Source organism: Entelurus aequoreus, linkage group LG08 (assembly GCF_033978785.1).
Source record: "Entelurus aequoreus isolate RoL-2023_Sb linkage group LG08, RoL_Eaeq_v1.1, whole genome shotgun sequence".
Lineage (NCBI taxonomy): Eukaryota > Metazoa > Chordata > Actinopteri > Syngnathiformes > Syngnathidae > Entelurus > Entelurus aequoreus.
The window spans coordinates 53982642-54003239 of record NC_084738.1 but is presented as its reverse complement, the minus strand read 5'-3'; the positions used below and the strand labels follow the sequence as shown (position 1 = coordinate 54003239).

General features: G+C 41.3%; 1 protein-coding gene across 2 annotated transcripts in view; it reads left to right on the top strand.

Annotated features, from left to right (window-relative positions):
- usp20 (ubiquitin specific peptidase 20) overlaps positions 1 to 14170 on the top strand; it is a 28005-nt gene extending 13835 nt beyond the window's left edge. For both annotated transcript variants that reach the window (XM_062056786.1, XM_062056785.1), the window contains exons 18-24: positions 2088 to 2257; positions 2426 to 2507; positions 9433 to 9541; positions 9606 to 9708; positions 9777 to 9845; positions 9907 to 10075; positions 13132 to 14170. In XM_062056786.1, the coding sequence (XP_061912770.1) occupies positions 2088 to 2257; positions 2426 to 2507; positions 9433 to 9541; positions 9606 to 9708; positions 9777 to 9845; positions 9907 to 10064 (691 nt within the window). In that variant the 3' untranslated portion in view covers positions 10065 to 10075; positions 13132 to 14170. The remainder of the gene's footprint in view (positions 1 to 2087; positions 2258 to 2425; positions 2508 to 9432; positions 9542 to 9605; positions 9709 to 9776; positions 9846 to 9906; positions 10076 to 13131) is intronic.
- The last annotated feature ends 6428 nt before the right edge of the window (positions 14171 to 20598 follow it).

Genomic DNA, 20598 nt, shown 5'->3' with positions numbered 1-20598 from the left:
ACGCCAGCCAAAGAATACCTAACCGGCAAACATTTATCCATGAAAATATGGGGAAGCTGCTGATGGTGTGTTTGATAAAGAAGCAGCTCAAAAGGTGATATTGTAGAAGTCTGCGCTCTAAAGTAAACGCTGTACATTATTAAATTAATTAATAAAACTACTGTAGTTGTTTATACAACATTCTATTGTGTTGTTTTTATACAATATTTATTATCTAAAAGTTTGTATTAATTTTTAAAAAGGCATGTTACATGTTAAAATTGGGGTGTTTCGGGAGGGAGAAGATTAAATAGAAAAATAGTTTAAGAGGAATGCTGTCTGGGCTTCCAAGTAGAAAGGTTATCACAAAAGAGGTACTCTATGGAATAGGGACACAAATTCAATAAAAGTGCAAAAAAAACTAAGGCACTCTCTTTTTACGGCAGATTTTAAAGGACCTTTTAATCAGCCCCAACATGCTTTAGTTATCTGGCCTTCATCAGAGGGACAAACAACTTCACCCTATTGGTGGTATTCCTGGCTTTAAGCTCACTTGGTGTACTTTGAAAATTGTGGTGATGGCTGGAACGAGTTGGAGCGACTAAAAGGTCCATTAAAAAATGCTGTAAATGTTAAATACTTTTAACTGAAGAAGGGAGTGCCTTAGTTTTTTTGTCCCGAATAAATTTTTATTTATTCACAATACGAATTTTTCAAGGTACGAGCTGCGTCACAAACTCGTAAAGTACAGCTGTACTTAAATGGGAAGTGCACTTTTTTAGAATTTTGCCTATCATCCACAATCTTAAATCCAAAAACCGCCAACAATACTCTTATTTACATGTCCATCCATCCATCCATCCATTTTCTACCGCTTGTCCCTTTTGGGTTCGTGGGGGGTGCTGGAGCCTATCTCAGCTGCATTCGGGCGGAAGGCGGGGTACACCCTGGACAAGTCGCTATCTCATCGCAGGGCCAACACAGATAGACAGACAACATTCACACTCACATTCACACACTAGGGCCAATTTAGTGTTGCCAATCAACCTATCCCCAGGTGCATGTTTTTGGCGGTGGGAGGAAGCCGGAGTACCCGGAGAGAACCCACGCAGTCACGGGGAGAACATGCAAACTCCACACAGAAAGATCCCTCAGAACTACTCAGGACCTTCGTATTGTGAGGCACATGCACTAACCCCTGTTCCACCAAGCTGCCCTTATTTACATGTCGTGACCTGAATATTAACCAAGTATTTGCGATATTGTTAGTATAAACGCTAACGCGGACAAAGTATTTTTAGCAGTGCCATGATCACAGAGATATGCTGATATAGTATTGACATACTAAGCTGTTTTTGCTGCATCGCCTCTGAGTTGGTGAAAGTTAGTTCTAGATTATAAATCATGCCTCTCACCTGGATAGTAAGGATGTTGTAAACGAGAAGTTGTTCAACTTTGACAGTCAACGTAAACCTAGAGATGGTGTTTTTACCTGCGATAGGATTTAGATTAATTCTTCTTAAACGAGAAGATATAAACACCCCATCAGTCAGCATCCCAGTGAGAGCAGACATTGTACAGTAAGTGATCATTTTATTATGTTCGTGTTTTGTATATCTTGTTTTGCATTTAGCAAAACTGCTGCATGATGCTTAGAGTTTGACTAAAGCTGGATCTGTTTAGGACTCCGCTTCTAAAACTTGTAGATCATTCTCCACATATTCAGGCTTAAAAATATTAGGTTTGGATCATAATTTTTCCCAAAGTAGTTGTCGTTGTCTCTCATGAAGTCTGCCATAATTAGAATTTTGTTGTTGTTGAAGGAAACGCGAACGTTGTGATGCGTCTGTGAATGTAATATGCTGCCGTATGCTTAAAATGTGCAAAACACATAAATATTACATGTTATTATGAATGTACATGTTACTACATTACATATATCGCTTTATAGGTGAAATTGAGTGTCTACCTTGGCTTTATTGATAGCTGACTTTTGCTAGCGTTTATTCACGAGTTAGAATGCATTAAAAAGTTAGAACATATGTGTTCTTGTCTCACATAAGGATTGTGAACGATAAAGAAATGATCAGTTCTGGAACTCTGTGCAGGAAAAGCAGCGAGGAGTCGGTGAGAGAGCGGCAGAAGGTGGTAGCTTTGGCCAACGCCAAGGAGCCCAGCCTGCTGCAGTTTTACATCTCCCGAGAATGGCTTAACAAGTTCAACACCTTCGCCGAGCCCGGCCCTATAAGCAACCACACCTTCCTCTGTCGCCATGGAGGTAACGGGAGCATCCTAGTTTTTTGTTACCCGTTGTCCTATTCACATTACATGAACCGTTTAAAAAATTCCTAATCGAGTTGAAGTCTATAATTCACCAACTACCCGGTGAAAGTCATTTCTCAACAGTTCTCCCTCACATTCCACATATTTCCTTCTCTTCCTGCAGGCATCCCACCGACTAAATACCACTACATTGACGACCTGGTCGTTATCGTGCCCCAGAATGTGTGGGAGTACCTTTACAACAGGTAAATATTTGAACACGCTTCAACACAATCACATTCTGTAAAAGAGTCCAATTTTACATCTATTAGGCAGATCCCTGCTATTCTATGTTCCAATCTCTGTGAATGGCAAAAAGTGGACATCTGTAAAAAGCCCTTGTACAATCTTTAAGGGGAACTGCACTTTTTTTTAGAATTTTGCCCATCGTTCATAATCATTATGAGAGACATGACGACGGATGTTATATTTGTTTTGTATTCTAAATATTAAATAAATGTGATCAAAAGTTCGCTTACAATGGAGCTTACGGGAGCTGTGCAATTCTGCCTATTAAGTCCTTAAAATAATATCCAAACACCTTCATTGAGGTTTTATATACATAATGTAAGTATATATGTAATGTAGTAACATTAATAATAGCATTTAATATTTACATATTCTGATAATTTTAAGCATACACGGTGCATTAATTTACGCATGAGGTTTGCGTTTTTGTTTTCCTTCATCACTGATTATTACTCACTGCAGACTTCATGAGAGCCAACCAACATAACAAAACATCACTTACTGCACAATGTCTGTTGTCATTAGGATGCCGACTGCTAGGATGTTCATGTATTCCTATTTAAATAAAGAATCATAATCCTCGCCAATTTCGGGCCTAAACGGCTGTCAAAGTGTACCAACTGGTCGGAATACCTACTCAGACGTCTTCTGTCCAGGTGAGATGCATGATTTATGATCTACAATAAACTTACAGGGAGTAAGGAAGCAGCAGACCATTCGATGATGTAAACAGGGACACACGAAAGTAGTTTGTATGCATTAGCGCTTATAATAACAATATCACTAATACTTGGTTAATATTCAAATTACAAAATGTAAATGGAGTATTGATGGCAGTTTTTAAATGGATGTTTATTGAATTGTATGGGTGAGCTCCCATTAACTCCGCAGTAAGTGGACTTTTATTTACAAGTTGGAATGCATAAAAAAAAAATCCATCCTTTGTCATGTCTTTCATAATGATTGTGAACGATATGCAAAATTCCAAAAAAAGTGAAGTTCCCCTTTAAGATTGACTATACACACTTATACCTAGGATTTAAAAGAGATTCACTCGTAAAAGTGTCATTAGTCTATAAATAATTTATATATATTTTTTACTTTCCACGCTTGAAATCTTTTAAGAAGTTCGGATCTATCAATTGATATGAAGTTATAATTTTTTATGGGTTGTTTTATGTTTGTTTTTGTTGACAAAAATAAAAAAATAAAAATACTGTAATAGAAAAATGCTAATTGCAATATTCAAAAAAATAAACTACAGAGTGTAATATTTGCTGTTGGGTAATTACAGCCTAGAATAGGTCAATAATTCATGACAATGTTGACTTTGATACAGTGTACAAGTAGACAACAAATATTATTTGTACGAGCTTATTGAGTTTACATAAGTTATTTATACATATCTGCCATGCTATTATAGATCATTTTATTGTATTTCAGTGGTTTTAAACGGGTCAATATTAGATTTTTTTTCTACATTTAAAACACTTCCTTGTGGTCTACATAACATGTAATGGTGGTTCTTTGGTCAAAGTATTGCATAGATTATGTTTTACAGACCATCTTCAAGCTGCTTTCTGACCATTGCCCTTCAGAATGTGCTGTTTTGTGGTGGCCTTAATTACGTGGCTCCACTTTGACAGCGTCTTCTCTCATGTTTGTTGCAGTTTTTAGTGCTTCCATAGCGAATCTAGTGACAGATATCAAATTAGAACTTTACGGTACTTTGTATTAGAAATGGAAACAGGATGCATGTGGATTTACGAGCCAGTCTGCCTCACAATAAGAGGACATAGAAAAAAATAGGAGCTTATTAACTACTGCACGGACTACAATGGCGGAGTCGTGCAAAGCACTTTGGGTAAATCTATACCAGGGGTCGGCAACCCGCGGCTCCGGAGCCGCATGCGGCTCCTTGACCACTCTGATGCGGCTCAGCTACATACATGCCGACCCCCCCGATTTTCCCATGAGATTTATGGATCTCAGTGTCTCTCACAGATTACTCCTAGGGAAAAAATAATCCTATTTACACTCTAATTACTAAATAAAGGGCGTGCCCTAATTGCACTGCAGTAATTGTCCTCTATAGCATTTACATACAGCGTGCCAGTCCAGCCACATGTTGCATGTTGTTATTACTTGCACACACAGGAGACAGCAAAGCATACTTACTCATCAGCCACACAGCTTACACTGACGGTAGCCGTATCAAACAACTTTAACATTGTTACGTTACAAATATGCGCCACACTGTGAACCCACACCAAAAAAGAATGAAAAACACATTTCTGGAGAACATCCCACCGTAACACAACATAAACACAACACAACCATTACCCAGAATCCCATGCAGCCCTAACTCTTCCGGTCTACATTATACACCCCCGCTACCACCAAATCCCCCCACACATCAACCCCCCCCCCTCTCTCCGTGCGTTGGTTGAGCGGAAGAGTTAGGGCTGCATGGGATTCTGGGTATTGGTACCGTCAGTGTAAGATGTGTGGCTGCTGAGTTAGTACGCCTTGCTGTCACTTACGTGAGCAAGCTGAAATTGCATTCTATGTGTGGTTGAGCAGGTACACTGTTAGGGCAGACTGTAGAGGGCGCCAAATGCAGTGTCATCACGCTCTGATATTCGGGAGTCTCCCGGGAAAAATGAGAGGGTTGGCAAGCATGACGCTATCTAGCGCCATTCATTCAAAACTCGCGGGCTGCACTAGCATCAAATTTCCACATTAAAGTGCGTGCCTGTGCGTGTGTCGGAGACCCCTGGTTAACATAGCACAAAGCATTTAAGCTTTGTATGCAGTGTTTTTCATTTAAAATTTTTTTTTGTGGCTCCCATTACTTTCTTTAATTTGTGAAACTTGCCAAAATGGCTCTTTGAGTGGTAAAGGTTGCCGACCCCTGATCTATACCATATATGGAAAATGATGTCATTGGTGTGAAAAATGCCACAGGACAGAACATTCCAAACGGCTCATTTAGAGGAAGTATGAAATTAGGCAAAATTATCATAAATATCTCCGCCACGGTTTGTTTTAAATTTTTCGTTATTTAATGGAGATCCCAAACACAACAGCAGGTACCAATAGGTATGAAAAGTTGTTTTTGCATTATAGGGCCCCTTTAATGGCCGTTCAACTCATTTGCGCTCATCAAAGCTCTGAGAATTACGCTCATGGTTTTCTGGTGCCATCTGGTGGTTAAGGGGCACAATTACACCAAAACATCCTTTTCTTGACTTTAAATTGGCAAGAATGAGATTCATTACATTTTCATGGAAAAAGCATAGTAATATACCAGGATTACTGTCTGTTAAAAATCAGCATTTATAATGGGAGTCAATGGGACCAAAAGAGTCATTAAGAGAATGTGTGCATACTTTATGTTTGTATCCAATAATAACATGGCTGCAATTAAAACCACAAAATGTTATTGAAAATAAACTAAACAATAAGGAACACCGGCTTCCTCCCACCTCCAAAGACATGCACCTGGGGATAGGTTGATTGGCAACACTAAATTGGCCCTAGTGTGTGAATGTGAGTGTGAATGTTGTCTGTCTATCTGTGTTGGCCCTGCGATGAGGTGGCGACTTGTCCAGGGTGTACCCCGCCTTCCGCCCGATTGTAGCTGAGATAGGCTCCAGCGCCCCCTGCGACCCCGAAGGGAATAAGCGGTAGAAAATGGATGGATGGATGGATGGAATAAGGAACACATGTAATGCCTGTTTTGGGCCCTAGGGGTTAAGCCGCAACCCGCGGCTCTTTAGTACCGCCCTAGTGGCTCCCTGGAGCATCTTTAAAAAAGGATTGAATACGGAAAATGATGGGGGGGAAATAATTATTTTGTTTTAGTATGATTTTGTTTGAGGACAAAATCTTCCACTCCATCTTTCTCATTTTGTCCACCAAACGTTTATACTGTGCGTGAATGCACAAAGGTGACATTTGTTGAGGTTATTGACTTTTTGGGAGTGCTAATCAGGCATATTGGGTCAGTGCATGACTACAAGCCAACCAATGCTAACATGCTATTTAGGCTAGCTGTATGAACATAATGAATCATTATGCTTCATTTGTAGGTATATTTGAGCTCATTTAATATCCTTTACTTTTATCCTCTTTGTATATAATTTATATTTGCATGTCTCATGATCACCCCCTCACCTCCCAGGGGGTGATCAAGGGGATGGGTCAAATGCCATCCATCCATCCATCCATTTTCTACCGCTTATTCTCTTCGGGGTCGCTGGAGCTTATCTCAGCTACAATCGGGCGGAAGGCGGGGTACAACCTGGACAAGTCGCCACCTCATCGCAGGGCCGACCCATTGCATTTGACCAATCGCATGGGTCAAATGCAGAGGACAAATCTCACCACATCTAGTGTGTGTGTGACAATCATTGGTACTTTAACTTTAACTTAACACATTATCTGTATGTACAAACCCCGTTTCCATATGAGTTGGGAAATTGTGTTAGATGTAAATATAAACGGAATATGGTAAAATGGTAAATGGGTCGTACTTGTATAGCGCTTTTCTACCTTTGTAAGGAACTCAAAGCGCTTTGACACTATTTTCCACATTCACCCATTCGCACACACACATTCACACATTCACACACTGATGGCGGGAGCTGCCATGCACGGCGCTAACCAGTCCCATCAGGAGCAAGGGTGAAGTCTTGCCCAAGGACACAACGGACATGACTAGGATGGAAGAAAGTGGGGATTGAACCAGTAACCCTCAGATTGCTGGCACGGCCACTCTCCCAACTTCGCCACGCCGTCCCCAATGAATGATTTGCAAATCCTTTTAAACCCATATTCAATTGAATGCACTACAAAGACAAGATATTTGATGTTCAAACTCATAAATTTTTTTTTTTTTTTGCAAATAATAATTAACTTAGAATTTCATGGCTGCAACATGTGCCAAAGTAGTTGGGAAAGGGCATGTTCACCACTGTCTTACATGGCCTTTCCTTTTAACAACACTCAGTAAACGTTTGGGAACTGAGGAGACACATTTTTTAAGCTTCTCAGGTGGAATTCTTTCCAATTCTTGCTTGATGTACAGCTTAAGTTGTTCAACAGTCCGGGGGTCTCCGTTGTGGTATTTTAGGCTTGATAATGCGCCACACATTTTCAATGGGAGACAGGTCTGGACTACAGGCAGGCCAGTCTAGTACCCGCACTCTTTTACTATGAAGCCACGTTGATGTAACACGTGGCTTGGCATTGTCTTGCTGAAATAAGCAGGGGCGTCCATGGTAACGTTGCTTGGATGGCAACATATGTTGCTCCAAAACCTGTATGTACCTTTTAGCATTAATGGCGCCTTCACAGATGTGTAAGTTACCCATGTCTTGGGCACTAATACACCCCCATACCATCACAGATGCTGGCTTTTGAACTTTGTGCCTATAACAATCCGGATGGTTCTTTTCCTCTTTGGTCCGGAGGACACGATGTCCACAGTTTCCAATAACAATTTGAAATGTGGACTCGTCAGACCACAGAACACTTTTCCACTTTGTATCAGTCCATCGTAGATGAGCTCAGGCCCAGCGAAGCAGATGTTGATAAACGGTTTTCGTCTTGCATAGGAGAGTTTTAACTTGCACTTACAGATGTAGCGACCAACTGTAGTTACTGACAGTGGGTTTCTGAAGTGTTCCTGAGCCCATGTGGTGATATCCTTTACACACTGATGTCGCTTGTTGATGCAGTACAGCCTGAGGGATCGAAGGTCACGGGCTTAGCTGCTTACTTACAGTGATTTCTCCAGATTCTCTGAACCCTTTGATGATATTACGGACCGTAGATGGTGAAATCCCTAAATTCCTTGCAATAGCTGGTTGAGAAAGGTTTTTCTTAAACTATTCAACAATTTGCTCACGCATTTGTTGACAAAGTGGTGACCCTCGCCCCATCCTTATTTGTGAATGACTGAGCATTTCATGGAATCTACTTTTATACCCAATCATGGCACCCACCTGTTCCCAATTTGCCTGTTCACCTGTGGGATGTTCCAAATAAGTGTTTAATGAGCATTCCTAAACTTTATCAGTATTTATTGCCACCTTTCCCAACTTCTTTGTCATGTGTTGCTGGCATCAAATTCTAAAGTTAATGATTATTTGCAACAAAAAAAAAAGTTTATCAGTTTGAACATCAAATATGTTGTCTTTGTAGCATATTCAACTGAATATGGGTTGAAAATTATTTGCAAATCTTTGTATTCCGTTTATATTTACATCTAACACAATTTCCCAACTCATATGGAAACGGGGTTTGTAATATTGGCTGCATTTCAGAAAGTTGTTTGTGTGCCATGTTGTTCCTGAGCACAGCAAACATTACCAAGCTTGCCAAAGATTGTAATAAATCCATTAGAAGAAGACAGCCTTAACTCGGACACACATCTATACTTTGGCTGTTAAAAGCCAGTAATTTGCAGGAGTTACCTCACCTGAGTAGCCTCTGATTTACTAAGGGTTTCTAATGTTGTAAAAATGTGTAGAATGAATATTAAATTTCAACATTTCTGTCAACGAAGATTTGCTTCAGCCTGCGACATAGTCATTTTGATAGTAGGCTATTATTGCCAATATAGACACTTGCGTCATGTCATTATAAGACATACTGTATATACGGCTTTTCATTTTTTGCGGCTCCAGACAGATTATTTTTTGTATTTTTGGTCTAATATGGCTCTTTCAATATTTAGGGTTGCCGACCCCTGTTCTAACCTTATAATATTCCTCTCATTTATTAAACACATTAACAATGGTTTTACACATTACTTTATAGTACTTAAAATATTGAGTTACAATATAAAGCATTACACACGGTTTGTGTTGTCAGATTTGGAGGCGGGCCTGCAGTCAACCACCTGTACATGTGCGCCATCTGCCAGGTGGAGCTCGAGGCGCTGGCTAAACGCAGAAAAACGGAAATAGACACATTCATTAAGGTAAAAGTGTAGGTTTGCTTGTGAGGAACGAGTGTGACTTTCCAGGTGTTCTTTTTGTGCGCAGCTGAACAAAGAGTTCCAGGCCGACGAGGCGCCCACCGTCATCCTTTGTATCAGCATGCAGTGGTTCCGCGAGTGGGAGAGCTTTGTCAAAGGCAAAGACAACGGTAAGATAGCGCACACAAACGCACCGTGTCATCCTTACTGTCTACTAGCGCGCTTTTTGTCCGCGCAGAGCCGCCTGGTCCAATCGACAATAGTAAAATAGGCGTCATGAAGGCAGGACACGTTCAGCTCAAGCAAGGTGAGCCTCAGGGACACCCAAGCCACAGAGAAGACCTTAAAATGTGTGCATCCCCCACCAGGTGCAGACTACGGTCAGATTTCAGAGGAGACCTGGCAGTACTTGTTAGCTATTTACGGCGGGGGGCCTGAAATTGCTGTCAGGCAAACGGTGGCCCCGCCTGACCCCGACAGTCTTCATGGAGAGAGGAAAATAGAAGCTGAGACCAGAGCGCTTTGACATCACAGAAGGTTAGAAGAAACACTGTTCAGTTAAACAAATTCCATTGAGGTTCACTGAGGAAATAAACACATTTTATGACACTAATCTAAAACTATTACAGGAATTAAGAATTGTATTAATTTTATTTTTTGAAAATCATAACTTATGAGAACAAAAATCATACACGAGTAAAGTAACAAAATCTCAATCCCTTAAAGAAATTTATGAATTAAGATGATTATTATGAGACTGAAAACGCAAAAACCCTAATTTTGCATAACACATTTTTACAAAAAAGTCACTTTGAAATAAAAAACAAAGAAAATAAAGTAAATAAGTTGTAATTTTGGAAAGAAAAAAGTATTGGATGAACCTACATACACAAGTATAAAATCATGATTTTAGTGATAAAAAATTGGAATAATATAATAAAATCTTGATGTTAGAATACAATCTCACTTTTATTTAAAAAAAAAATCTGATTCCATGAGCATTATTACGAGACTAAAAATACATAATTTTACAATACATTTTTCATTTTAGGAAATACATTTGTAATTCTATTGAGAAAAAAGTTTGGCAATATTCTGATTTTAAGCAACTACATTGTAATATAAGGAGGATGTTTTAAATGTTACCTAAATAAAGTTGAAATGTTAATAAGAATAATAATTATTTTCATCAGAAGAAATTAATATGAGAAAAATGAATGAGAATAAAATCTCACTTTTATTGAAATTGTATGAACATAACGAGAAAAAAGTTGTAAAAATCCAAAATTGTACCCAGAAGAAAAATATCATTTTACGAGAATAAAGTCATATTTGAATATATTTCTATTTGTACAATATTGAGAAAAAAAAAGCTTAAATTTTATGAAAATAACAGTGTGGTGGGGGGGCGTGGCCTGCGGTGGAACGGGGTGTGTCAGGACCGGCCTTGAAGATAGCGACAGGTGCGTAGATGGCCCGTAGGTGGGCCTTGTTATCTAATCACCTGTCGCCCTTTATTGGCAGCAGCCGGGAGTAGAGGAGTAGTTGGAGTTGGAGGTGCTGCTGAGCAGACGCAGAAAAGACTTGTTGCTGAAAAGCAAAAGTCTCGCACCTTGTGAGAACAAAATAAAACAGTGTTATACCCTGAATTCCTGGCAGTGTGTGGTGGTCCGAAGAACCCACTAGAGGGCAACCTCTACATTTGGCACCCAACAAGCCGGGACCTGCGAGGAAGCACAGACAAAAGAGTCAGTTGCGCAGCGCTGTGGAACCGGCGGCGCCGCCTCCTCCCTCTGCGCGGTGCCGGTGCTGGCCGCTCGGCTGCCTCCACGGTCGTCTCCCTTCGCGCCTCGCGGTGCACCGCCAGGTGGTCCTCGGCAAGCGTCACTGCTGCGGCCAGGTCTTGGGGCCGGTGGTAACGGACCCAAGCCGCCGTCCGCGCTGGGGTCGCCTCCAAGAACTCCTCCGTGAGTTTCCGCCGCTCCATCACCTGGTCGTCGCCCTCTCTTGGCTGCAGCCAACGTGTCGCCGCGTCCCGGAATTGCTGCCCGAGCACGAACGGGCGGTCCTCTGTCCCCAGACGTAGCGCCCGGAACCGGCGTCGGTGGTCCTCGGCGGTGCAACCGGTCCGGTCCAGCACAGCCCTCCTCAGGTCCGGGAAGTGCACGCGGGAGGCCGCCGGTAGGCTAAGCGCCGCTCGCTCCGCCATCAGCGGCAAGAGTCGCACTCCCCACTCCTCCTTCGGCCATGCACATCCCTCTGCTGTGGCCACAAAAATGTCTATAAAGGCATGGGGGTCCTCTTCTTCCCTCATGCGCTGCATGGAGACAGCCGCTGATGTTGGCGGTGCCGCTCCGATCCGGTCCGCCAGCGCCTGAAGGATTTGGCTTTGCTGGGCCACTTGTTGGCGAACCGCCTCCAGCTGTTGACAGCTGGCCACTGTCACCTCCGTGAGAACGCTCGACAAAGCCGTCAGGGGGTCGGCTTCCATCTCCTTGGGTGGTCTGGCTTGTTGGGCGCCAAATGTAGAGGTTGCCCTCTAGTGGGTTCTTCAGACCACCACACACTGCCAGGAATTCAGGGTATAACACTGTTTTATTTTGTTCTCACAAGGTGTGAGACTTTTGCTTTCCAGCAACAAGTCTTTTCTGCGTCTGCTCAGCAGCACCTCCAACTCCAACTACTCCTCTCCTCCCGGCTGCTGCCAATAAAGGGCGACAAGTGATTAGATAACAAGGTCCACCTGGGCCATCTACGCACCTGTCGCCGAGGCCGGTCCTGACACACCCCGTTCCGCGGCAGACCCGCAGGCCACTCCCACCTCCACAAACAGATTTTATCCAAATAAAGTAGAATGTTTAACAATAAACATTTAATTTTGTGGGGAAAATATAATACAAGAATATCATGATATAAGAATAACATCTCAATTTAATAGTGTGTTTTCATTACTACACAAAAGTTCTAGAAATCAATAATTTGACAAAAAAGGTAGTTTTGACAAAGTTTTATCGGGGGGGCAGAAGTCGTTTTGAACAGAACAGTTTAAATTAAGCTGTAGAAAATGGATGGATGGATGGAATTTGCAATATTAGCAGGAAAAAAAGTCTGAATAAAGTTTAATATTATATAATCAATGGAATAAAGATCAGTGAGGAAAAAAACCCATACATTTTCTAGAAACAAAGTATGAGTAAGGTTTATGACACTAAAGTTGCGGAAACCCACACAATAATACAATTCTGAGAAAAAAAGTATGACTTAAGAGAATAAAGTTGTCATTTTAAAAGGATTAGGATCAAATCTCTCAATTTTTTCAAATGAAAATGACCAGTTCTGTGGTCTTTTGTTCGGTAACATAAGTAGTAGTGTGTACGTGTGTACTTAGTCGTTGGTGTGTTGGACTTCCCAGCCGCTGGTGTGTAAGCATTTACTGGAAGTCCTGGTCTTAAAACGTTTCCATTGTTGACGTCGGTTCTTTAAACACATGTGGCCAAGGATAAGAAAAAGAATAATGGAGCCGCTGGCTCGTATTATTTAAACAGCTGCAACTCTTTTCCTTCCTAACTTTAATTCCTCCCTTGTCCTGACAGCTTCTCTCCACCGATTGCCCTCGCAGACAGCTGAGGAATTTGCACCTCTTGGCCGTGAGTGGATGGAGCAGCGCTGTATTCTGCAAACCACTGGACCACACGGCACTATTTTTGTTATGGAAGTGAAGTTGAAGCTGGTGTTTTATGTAAAATGTCACCTTTCCTTACGAGAGACAACTTCCTTGTTGTTGGCCTGCATAGCAACCTGCTCCGACAACACAGTGCACACCTGGAGCCAAAACTTGAAATGCACGCCACGTCTGGAATGTCTCGCGAGTGCATAAGAAAGCACCAAGCATGCGTGCGAGTGAGCATTTTCACGCGCAGTTGAAAAGAAAAGCATGCCGCTCATTTCACCAACAGGATGAACGCAGGCTTTGCTTCATCAATTGGCTGAATTCAACTTCTGAGTCACTCCTGTTGAGGTCCACTGCACCGCTATGCCGTAAAACATGTTGGAATATGCGCGTATGGACGGAACATTGCCCGGGATGGCGATAAAACGTCACGAGCAAGACTTTTTGGATGAATACGAGCTTACTGTATGTTCGCCGTCTGTTCAGTGTTAACACAAGAGCTACACAGTGCATTGTTTACAAAGCAAATAGGTAGAACAAAGTCAAAGGTTTTCAAGTCATAATAAGCTGATAAGTCTACTGTACGTCTAAATATATTTATGAGCTGTAGTTGTATGGATTAGCAGCATTTTAAATAATGAACCACTACCTAGCTAGCATTTTAAAATGAAACACAAACGGTGAAATCCATGATGCTAGCACACTAGAATTAGCTATCATCACTTTATGAGAATGTTGGACTTTAGCGACATTACGTCCAACAACTTTAATTTATTAAAGCGTATCTTAAATGTCCCCCGAGCAATATTGTGAAAAGGCTAACAAATCTAATAGTTTGATTCCTGCTCATTAGCAAAAGAAGCTTGGTTAGCATTGTGGAGAGCAGCTGCTGTCACCTTATTTCACGTCAATCATTATTTCACACATTTATTTTGAAATGTCAACAGGATGTCCTCTTGTATCTGGTGATTAAATGGTTTGGTATTTCATCAAGTGTCCTCTGTCGCTATCATTATTTGACTATGGTGATAAGCTTGAGAGGAAGTGTATTCTGGTGCTGCTGAACATTTCAACACAGACCCCAAAATGAATTAAAAATAATCTATAACCTTGTGTAGAAAAAAGTAGGGTACCTCTAATTCTGTGAAGATGATAAAGGCAGGTCATTGTCTGCAATTTTGAACACTTTGTTAGCGCTTTCATTGCCCCATATACCAATGTGCGGCGGGATCCAACAGAAGAAGGGCTCTACCACAAGATCAGTCCTCCGAATTGTAAAAAGTAATAAACAAACTTATAGTATTTCCTTTGTTCATTGCAATAACAGGCCAGGCCGGTGTGGCTGGGTCATGGGTACGTTGGTAAACCTCCCTGCCAACCTCAAGAGCAGTGCTGGTTACCTAGCATGCTTGTCTCATGCTGGATGACCCAGGCTTGGGTCCTGGCGAAACAGAAAAGCAGGGACTGAATCAGGCAGGTTACAGTGGTGCCGTGACCCGGATGAGAGGGTTAAGGGGGTGAGTGTCAGGGACCAGCTGGTGTGGCTGTGCCTTGGGTACATTGGTAAACCTCACTCTCTGACAACCTTTAAGAGCAGTGCTGGTTACTTGCATGCTAGTCTCATGCCGGACGACCCACGTTTGAGTCCAGGGCGGAACAGAAAAGCAGGGACTGAACCAGGCGAGGTACAGTGGTGCCATGACCCGGATGATAGTGAGGGTTAAGAGGGGGAGTAACGGGTGCCAGCTGGTGTGGCTGGGCCATGGGTACGTTGGTAAACCTCACTCTCTGACAACTTTTAAGAGCAGTGCTGGTTACCAGGTTGATAGTGCGCTCGTCTCATGCCAGAAGACCTAGGTTTCAGTCCTGGTCGGAACAGAAACCAAGGTCTGAACCAGGTGGGTTACACATGTAATTCTGTTGGTTGTAGATATTATGACAACCTGTTGACAGTTATTTTTTCCATTAATTTGTCTAAGTGAGAAGTGCTATTGGTCGATAGTTTCCTGCATCTGCTGTGTCTTTGCCCTGCTTCCTGAATCAGGGCGTATTCCAACCGGCCTGCATTTCTCCTTCACTCCATATCTTATTAAAACAGTCAAGTACAACAATCAATGCTTCCTTAGGTACTTGCAAAACATAATGGCTACAGTCCTGGTGCTGAAAACCCACTTCTGTGTAAGGCTCTTTTGAGTTCAGTCAAATAATTATTGACTGGAGTTCCCTTTTTAGGCTTTTTCTTGACTACTTCTTGGTATTTCCTCTTTGTGCTGGCTGTGAGATTGGTCCAAAGGACTACCACTGTTTTAAATATCTGCAACCTTTTTTCCAAGCAAGTCCAACTTTAAAAAAAAATTGTGACAGCGCCATTTCCATTAACAAGTATTTTAACACATTGTTTGTTTCTTTTAAAATCCTAACCATTGTGCACACTTCTCTTAGTTGTATCTCCGCACCAATTCATGAGAAAAATGGTCTCATACTTCATTATTTTCTTTCATTGATCTTCTATTATATTCTGTCTTGGTTACAATGCTTCCTTCATTTTCTAGAAGCTTTGTTTCTAACCTTTATTGCTCTTTTGCAACCATCATTCCGACATGGCACCACCTTCTTTTTCCCGCCTCTTGCACTTCTGGGAATCTATTGGATTTGAAAACTGACAATTTCAGCATCTTATCATAGGGCTACAGACTTTAATTACTGTGCATTCAAAGTCACTGGAAACATTTAATTTTTTGTATGCCAGTGTATTGATGTGTATTTCGGATCTTGTCATCCTTGTCTGGACAGAAGCGTGACACGGCAGTGCGGCTGGATCAAAAGAGACGTCGGTGATGCGTCGAACAAAAAGTTGCTTTATTACAAGCGAACGTCATTATACAGGACTGCAGTTCCTGGAGGACAAGTTAAAAAAAAAAGTGTCTCTCCTGCCCTTGAGAAACCAAAACCATCAGTTCTTATATTCCTTCTTCCTGTGTCTGTGTGTGCTAAGACAGAAGACACAACCTGACCATGTAAGGAGATGTTCATGTGAAAGTGTCTGGAAAAACCACTGATTTAAGTCATAAATTAAATGTTGGCGTTGAGCTAAACATGTAGTCAAGGATAGGGCTATCACTTTTGCATTCCGAAGTCCAAATTTGGGCCTTTTCTCCGACGAGAAATTATCTAGTCCACATGCAACTGTCAAACTAAGGGGCATTATCTTATTATGTGCTCAAACTGAAATACCACTACTTACTTAAACTAGTGGTTCGCTTTCTCTAAGGTGAATATAAACCTTCACCATATACAAAACATAATGAGTTAATTAATTCACTTCAGTATCTTTTACAAATGTTTAGCAGCCACCATCATGTTGACTATGTTTCCTTTCAGATCTGATAGGTCAATATAAAGTCCAACTGAGGTTTACACCATGTTTCATAAGCTATTTTCATCTCTAATACCATTTTCCTAAACTCTTGCCCATTCACAATTCAACTTTTGGCATTGTTGCACAAGAAATACCATCAATCATGGTTGATAGGATTCTTGAAGCATCTCATAAAGAATTTCTGCTTTCGCCTCCTCAATCCCCAGAAATTGTTCTGCAGCCTTGACTACAGTTTTAATTCTATCACTTGTCCTTTGCTGTTGGATCGCTACAGTCATTGATTTAAAAATAAGGGCTCAAAGTTAGCTTGATCAAATAGCATTGTGTCTTTCTTAATCTTATTCAAACAAGGGCAGGGTACTTTCTCCCCGAAAGGGAGTATTTGAGCTCCAGAGTCTGCTGCCGCCTGAGGCATTGCTGGTAGAGGTTGGATTTATGGCTTTTTGAAGGGAGCTGGATCTTGAGGAGCCTTTTTTTTTTTTTTTTTTCCCAAAGAGTCGTTCAAAAAGCTGCGTCGTTACTATTTTTTTTAACAGGTTTTTTTTAAATCAAGGAATCAAACAATTACTAGTGTCAATTATAAGATAAGCAGTGGATCATAAACATTTAAAATGTACACACATATTACTCTATAGGTGCTCAGTCATTCACAAACAAGGATGGGGCGAGCGTCACCACTTTGTGAACAAATGCGTGAGCAAATTAAATTGTCCAACAGTTTAAGAACAACATTTCTCAACCAGCTATTTCAAAGAATTTAGGGATTTCACCATCTACGGTCCGTAATATCATCAAAAGGTTCAGAGAATCTGGAGAAATCACTGCATGTAAGCGGCATGCCCTCAGGCGGTACTGCATCAAAAACCGACATCGGTGTGTAAAGAATATCACCACATGGGCTCAGGAACACTTCAGAAAACCACTGTCAGTAACTACAGTTTTGTTGCTACATCTGCAAGTACAAGTTAAAACTCTACTATGCAAACCCAAAGCCATTTATCAACAACACTCAGAAACCCCGCCGGCTTCGCTGGGCCCGAGCTCATCTAAGATGGACTGATGCAAAGTGGAAAAGTGTTCTGTGGTCTGACGAGTCCACATTTCAAATTGTTTTTGGAAACTGTGGATGTCGTGTCAAAGAGGAAAAGAACCATTGTTATAGGCGCAAAGTTCAAAAGTCAGCATCTGTGATGGTATGGGGGTGTATTTCCCAAGGCATGGGCAACTTACACATCTGTGAAGGCACCATTAATGTTGAAAGGTACATACAGGTTTTGGAGCAACATATGTTGCCATCCAAGCAACGTTATCATGGACGCCCCTGCTTATTTCGGCAAGGCAATGCCAAGCCACGTGTTACAACAGCGTGGCTTCATAGTAAAAGAGTGCGGGTACTAGACTGGCGCAATATGAATGTGTGGTGCAATATGAAGCCGAAAATACCACAACGGAGACCCCGGACTGTTGAACAACTTAAGCATCAAGCAAGAATGGGAAAGAATTCCACCTAAAAAACTTAAAAAATTGGTCTCCTCAGTTCCCAGACTTTTACTGTGTGTTATTAAAAGGAAAAGCCATGTAACACAGTGTTAAAAATGCCCCTGTGCCAACTTTTTTGCAATGTGTTGCTACCATTAAATTCTAAGTTAATGATTATTTGCAAAAAAAATTAAGTTTCTCAGTTCGAACATTAAATATCTTGTCTTTGCAGTCTATTCAATTGAATATAAATTGAAAAGGATTTGCAAATCATTGTATTCTGTTTTTATTTACGAATTACACAACGTGCCAACTTCACTGGTTTTGGGTTTTGTAGTAGCATGAGCAATCGCCGACGCCATCTGCATGTGCATGAAAGACGGTTCACTTAAAGGCCTACTGAAACCCACTACTACCGACCACGCAGTCTGATAGTTTATATATCAATGATGAAATCTTAACATTATAACACATGCCAATACGGCCGGGTTAACTTATAAAGTGACATTTTAAATTTGCCGCTAAACTTCCGGTTCGAAACGCCTCTGAGGATGACGTATGCGCGTGACGTAGACCGGCGAACACGGGTATGCCTTCCACATTGAAGCCAATACGAAAAAGCTCTGTTTTCATTTCATAATTCCACAGTATTCTGGACATCTGTGTTCGTGAATCTGTTGCAATCATGTTCATTGCATTATGGAGAAGGAAGTTGAGCAAGCAAAGAAGAAAGTTGTCGGTGCGAAATGGGACGTATTTTTCGAACGTAGTCAGCAACAACAGTACACAGCCGGCGCTTCTTTGTTTACATTCCCGGAAGATGCAGTCAAGATGGAAGAACTCGGATAACAGAGACTCTAACCAGGAGGACTTTTGACTTCGATACACAGACGCCTGTAGAGAACTGGGACAACACAGACTCTTACCAGGATTACTTTGATTTGGATGACAAAGACGCAGACCTGCTACTGTGAGTATGCAGCTTTGGCTTCTAAACATTTGATCGCTTGACCGTATGTGCGCGACTTTTTTTTGCGTATGTACGTAACTTTTTAAAAATATATAAGCTTTATGAACCTTGGGTTAGGTGAACGGTCTTTTGGGCTGAGTGATTGTGTGTGTTGATCAGGTGTTTGAATTGTATTGGCGTGTTCTATGGAGCTAGGAGCTAGCAGAGGAGCTAGGAGCTAGCGTAACAAACACGCAGGTGTTTTTATGCAGGATTAATTTGTGGCATATTAAATATAAGCCTGGTTGTGTTGTGGCTAATAGAGTATATATATGTCTTGTGTTTATTTACTGTTGTAGTCATTCCCAGCTGAATATCAGGTCACCCCCGGCTCTCACAGCATCTTCCCTATCTGAATAGCTTCAACTCCCCACTAGTCCTTCACTTGCACTTTACTCATCCACAAATCTTTCATCCTCGCTCAAATTAATGGGGAAATTGTTGCTTTCTCGGTCCGAATCTCTCTCACTTCATGCGGCCATCATTGTAAACAATAGGGAACTTTGCGTATATGTTCAACTGACTATGTCACGCTACTTCCGGTAGGGGCAAGCCTTTTTTTTATCAGATACCAAAAGTTGCAATCTTTATCGTCGTTGTTCTATACTAAATGCTTTCAGCAAAAATATGGCAATATCGCGAAATGATCAAGTATGACACATAGAATAGATCTGCTATCCCCTTTTAAATAAAAAAAATTCATTTCAGTAGGCCTTTAATAGAGACGTCGAAAAGACTTGATTTGTTCACAAACATCACATCTCTACCTGCTCGCTTTTACCTTTCTTGCCGCTACCATCCCTTCGATCAAAATAGTTCTGCTTCGGTCTGTCCTTTTCCTTGTAACTTCACCTGCCAAGTCATATCGTCATTCCCCCCCGCCCCCCTCCGTATTTTTGCCCATGTTTGTTACAATCACAGTACAGTTGTTGTTTTCACGCCACCTCGAACTGACAAACCAGCTAGCTAAGTTAGCTTCACATGCTAACTGTCGTTCACGTTTGTTTGCAAACAAATTACATCAGCAAGTGAATGTTGTCTGTCTATCTGTGTTGGCCCCGCGATGAGGTGGCGACTTGTCCAGGGTGTAGCCCGCCTTCCGCCCGATTGTAGCTGAGATAGGCTCCAGCGCCCCCCGCGACCCCGAAGGGAATAAGCGGTAGAAAATGGATGGATGGAAGTGTTTACATCAGATTCTCTAACAAAAACTGTTTACCTGAATTTTCATGCCACAATTTACAGGTCATGTTATTCCACAAAAAGTTTTGTCTAACGTTGCTGTCTCACTCCAACTTCAAACAGCAGTCATCAAGTATGATTTCAATGAGTGTTTTAACATATCACTTCCTTTTACCAGAACCTTTTCAAAATAAAACCAGAAGTTTTTTTTTTTTTTTTTTTTTTAACAATTGTGTTTACATGTAGTTCAATTAATTTTGAATCAATATATATCCACTAGACAAGGAGATGAGAGATAGTCTTAATCATTTATGTGATATAGTCTTAATCATTTATGTGATGTT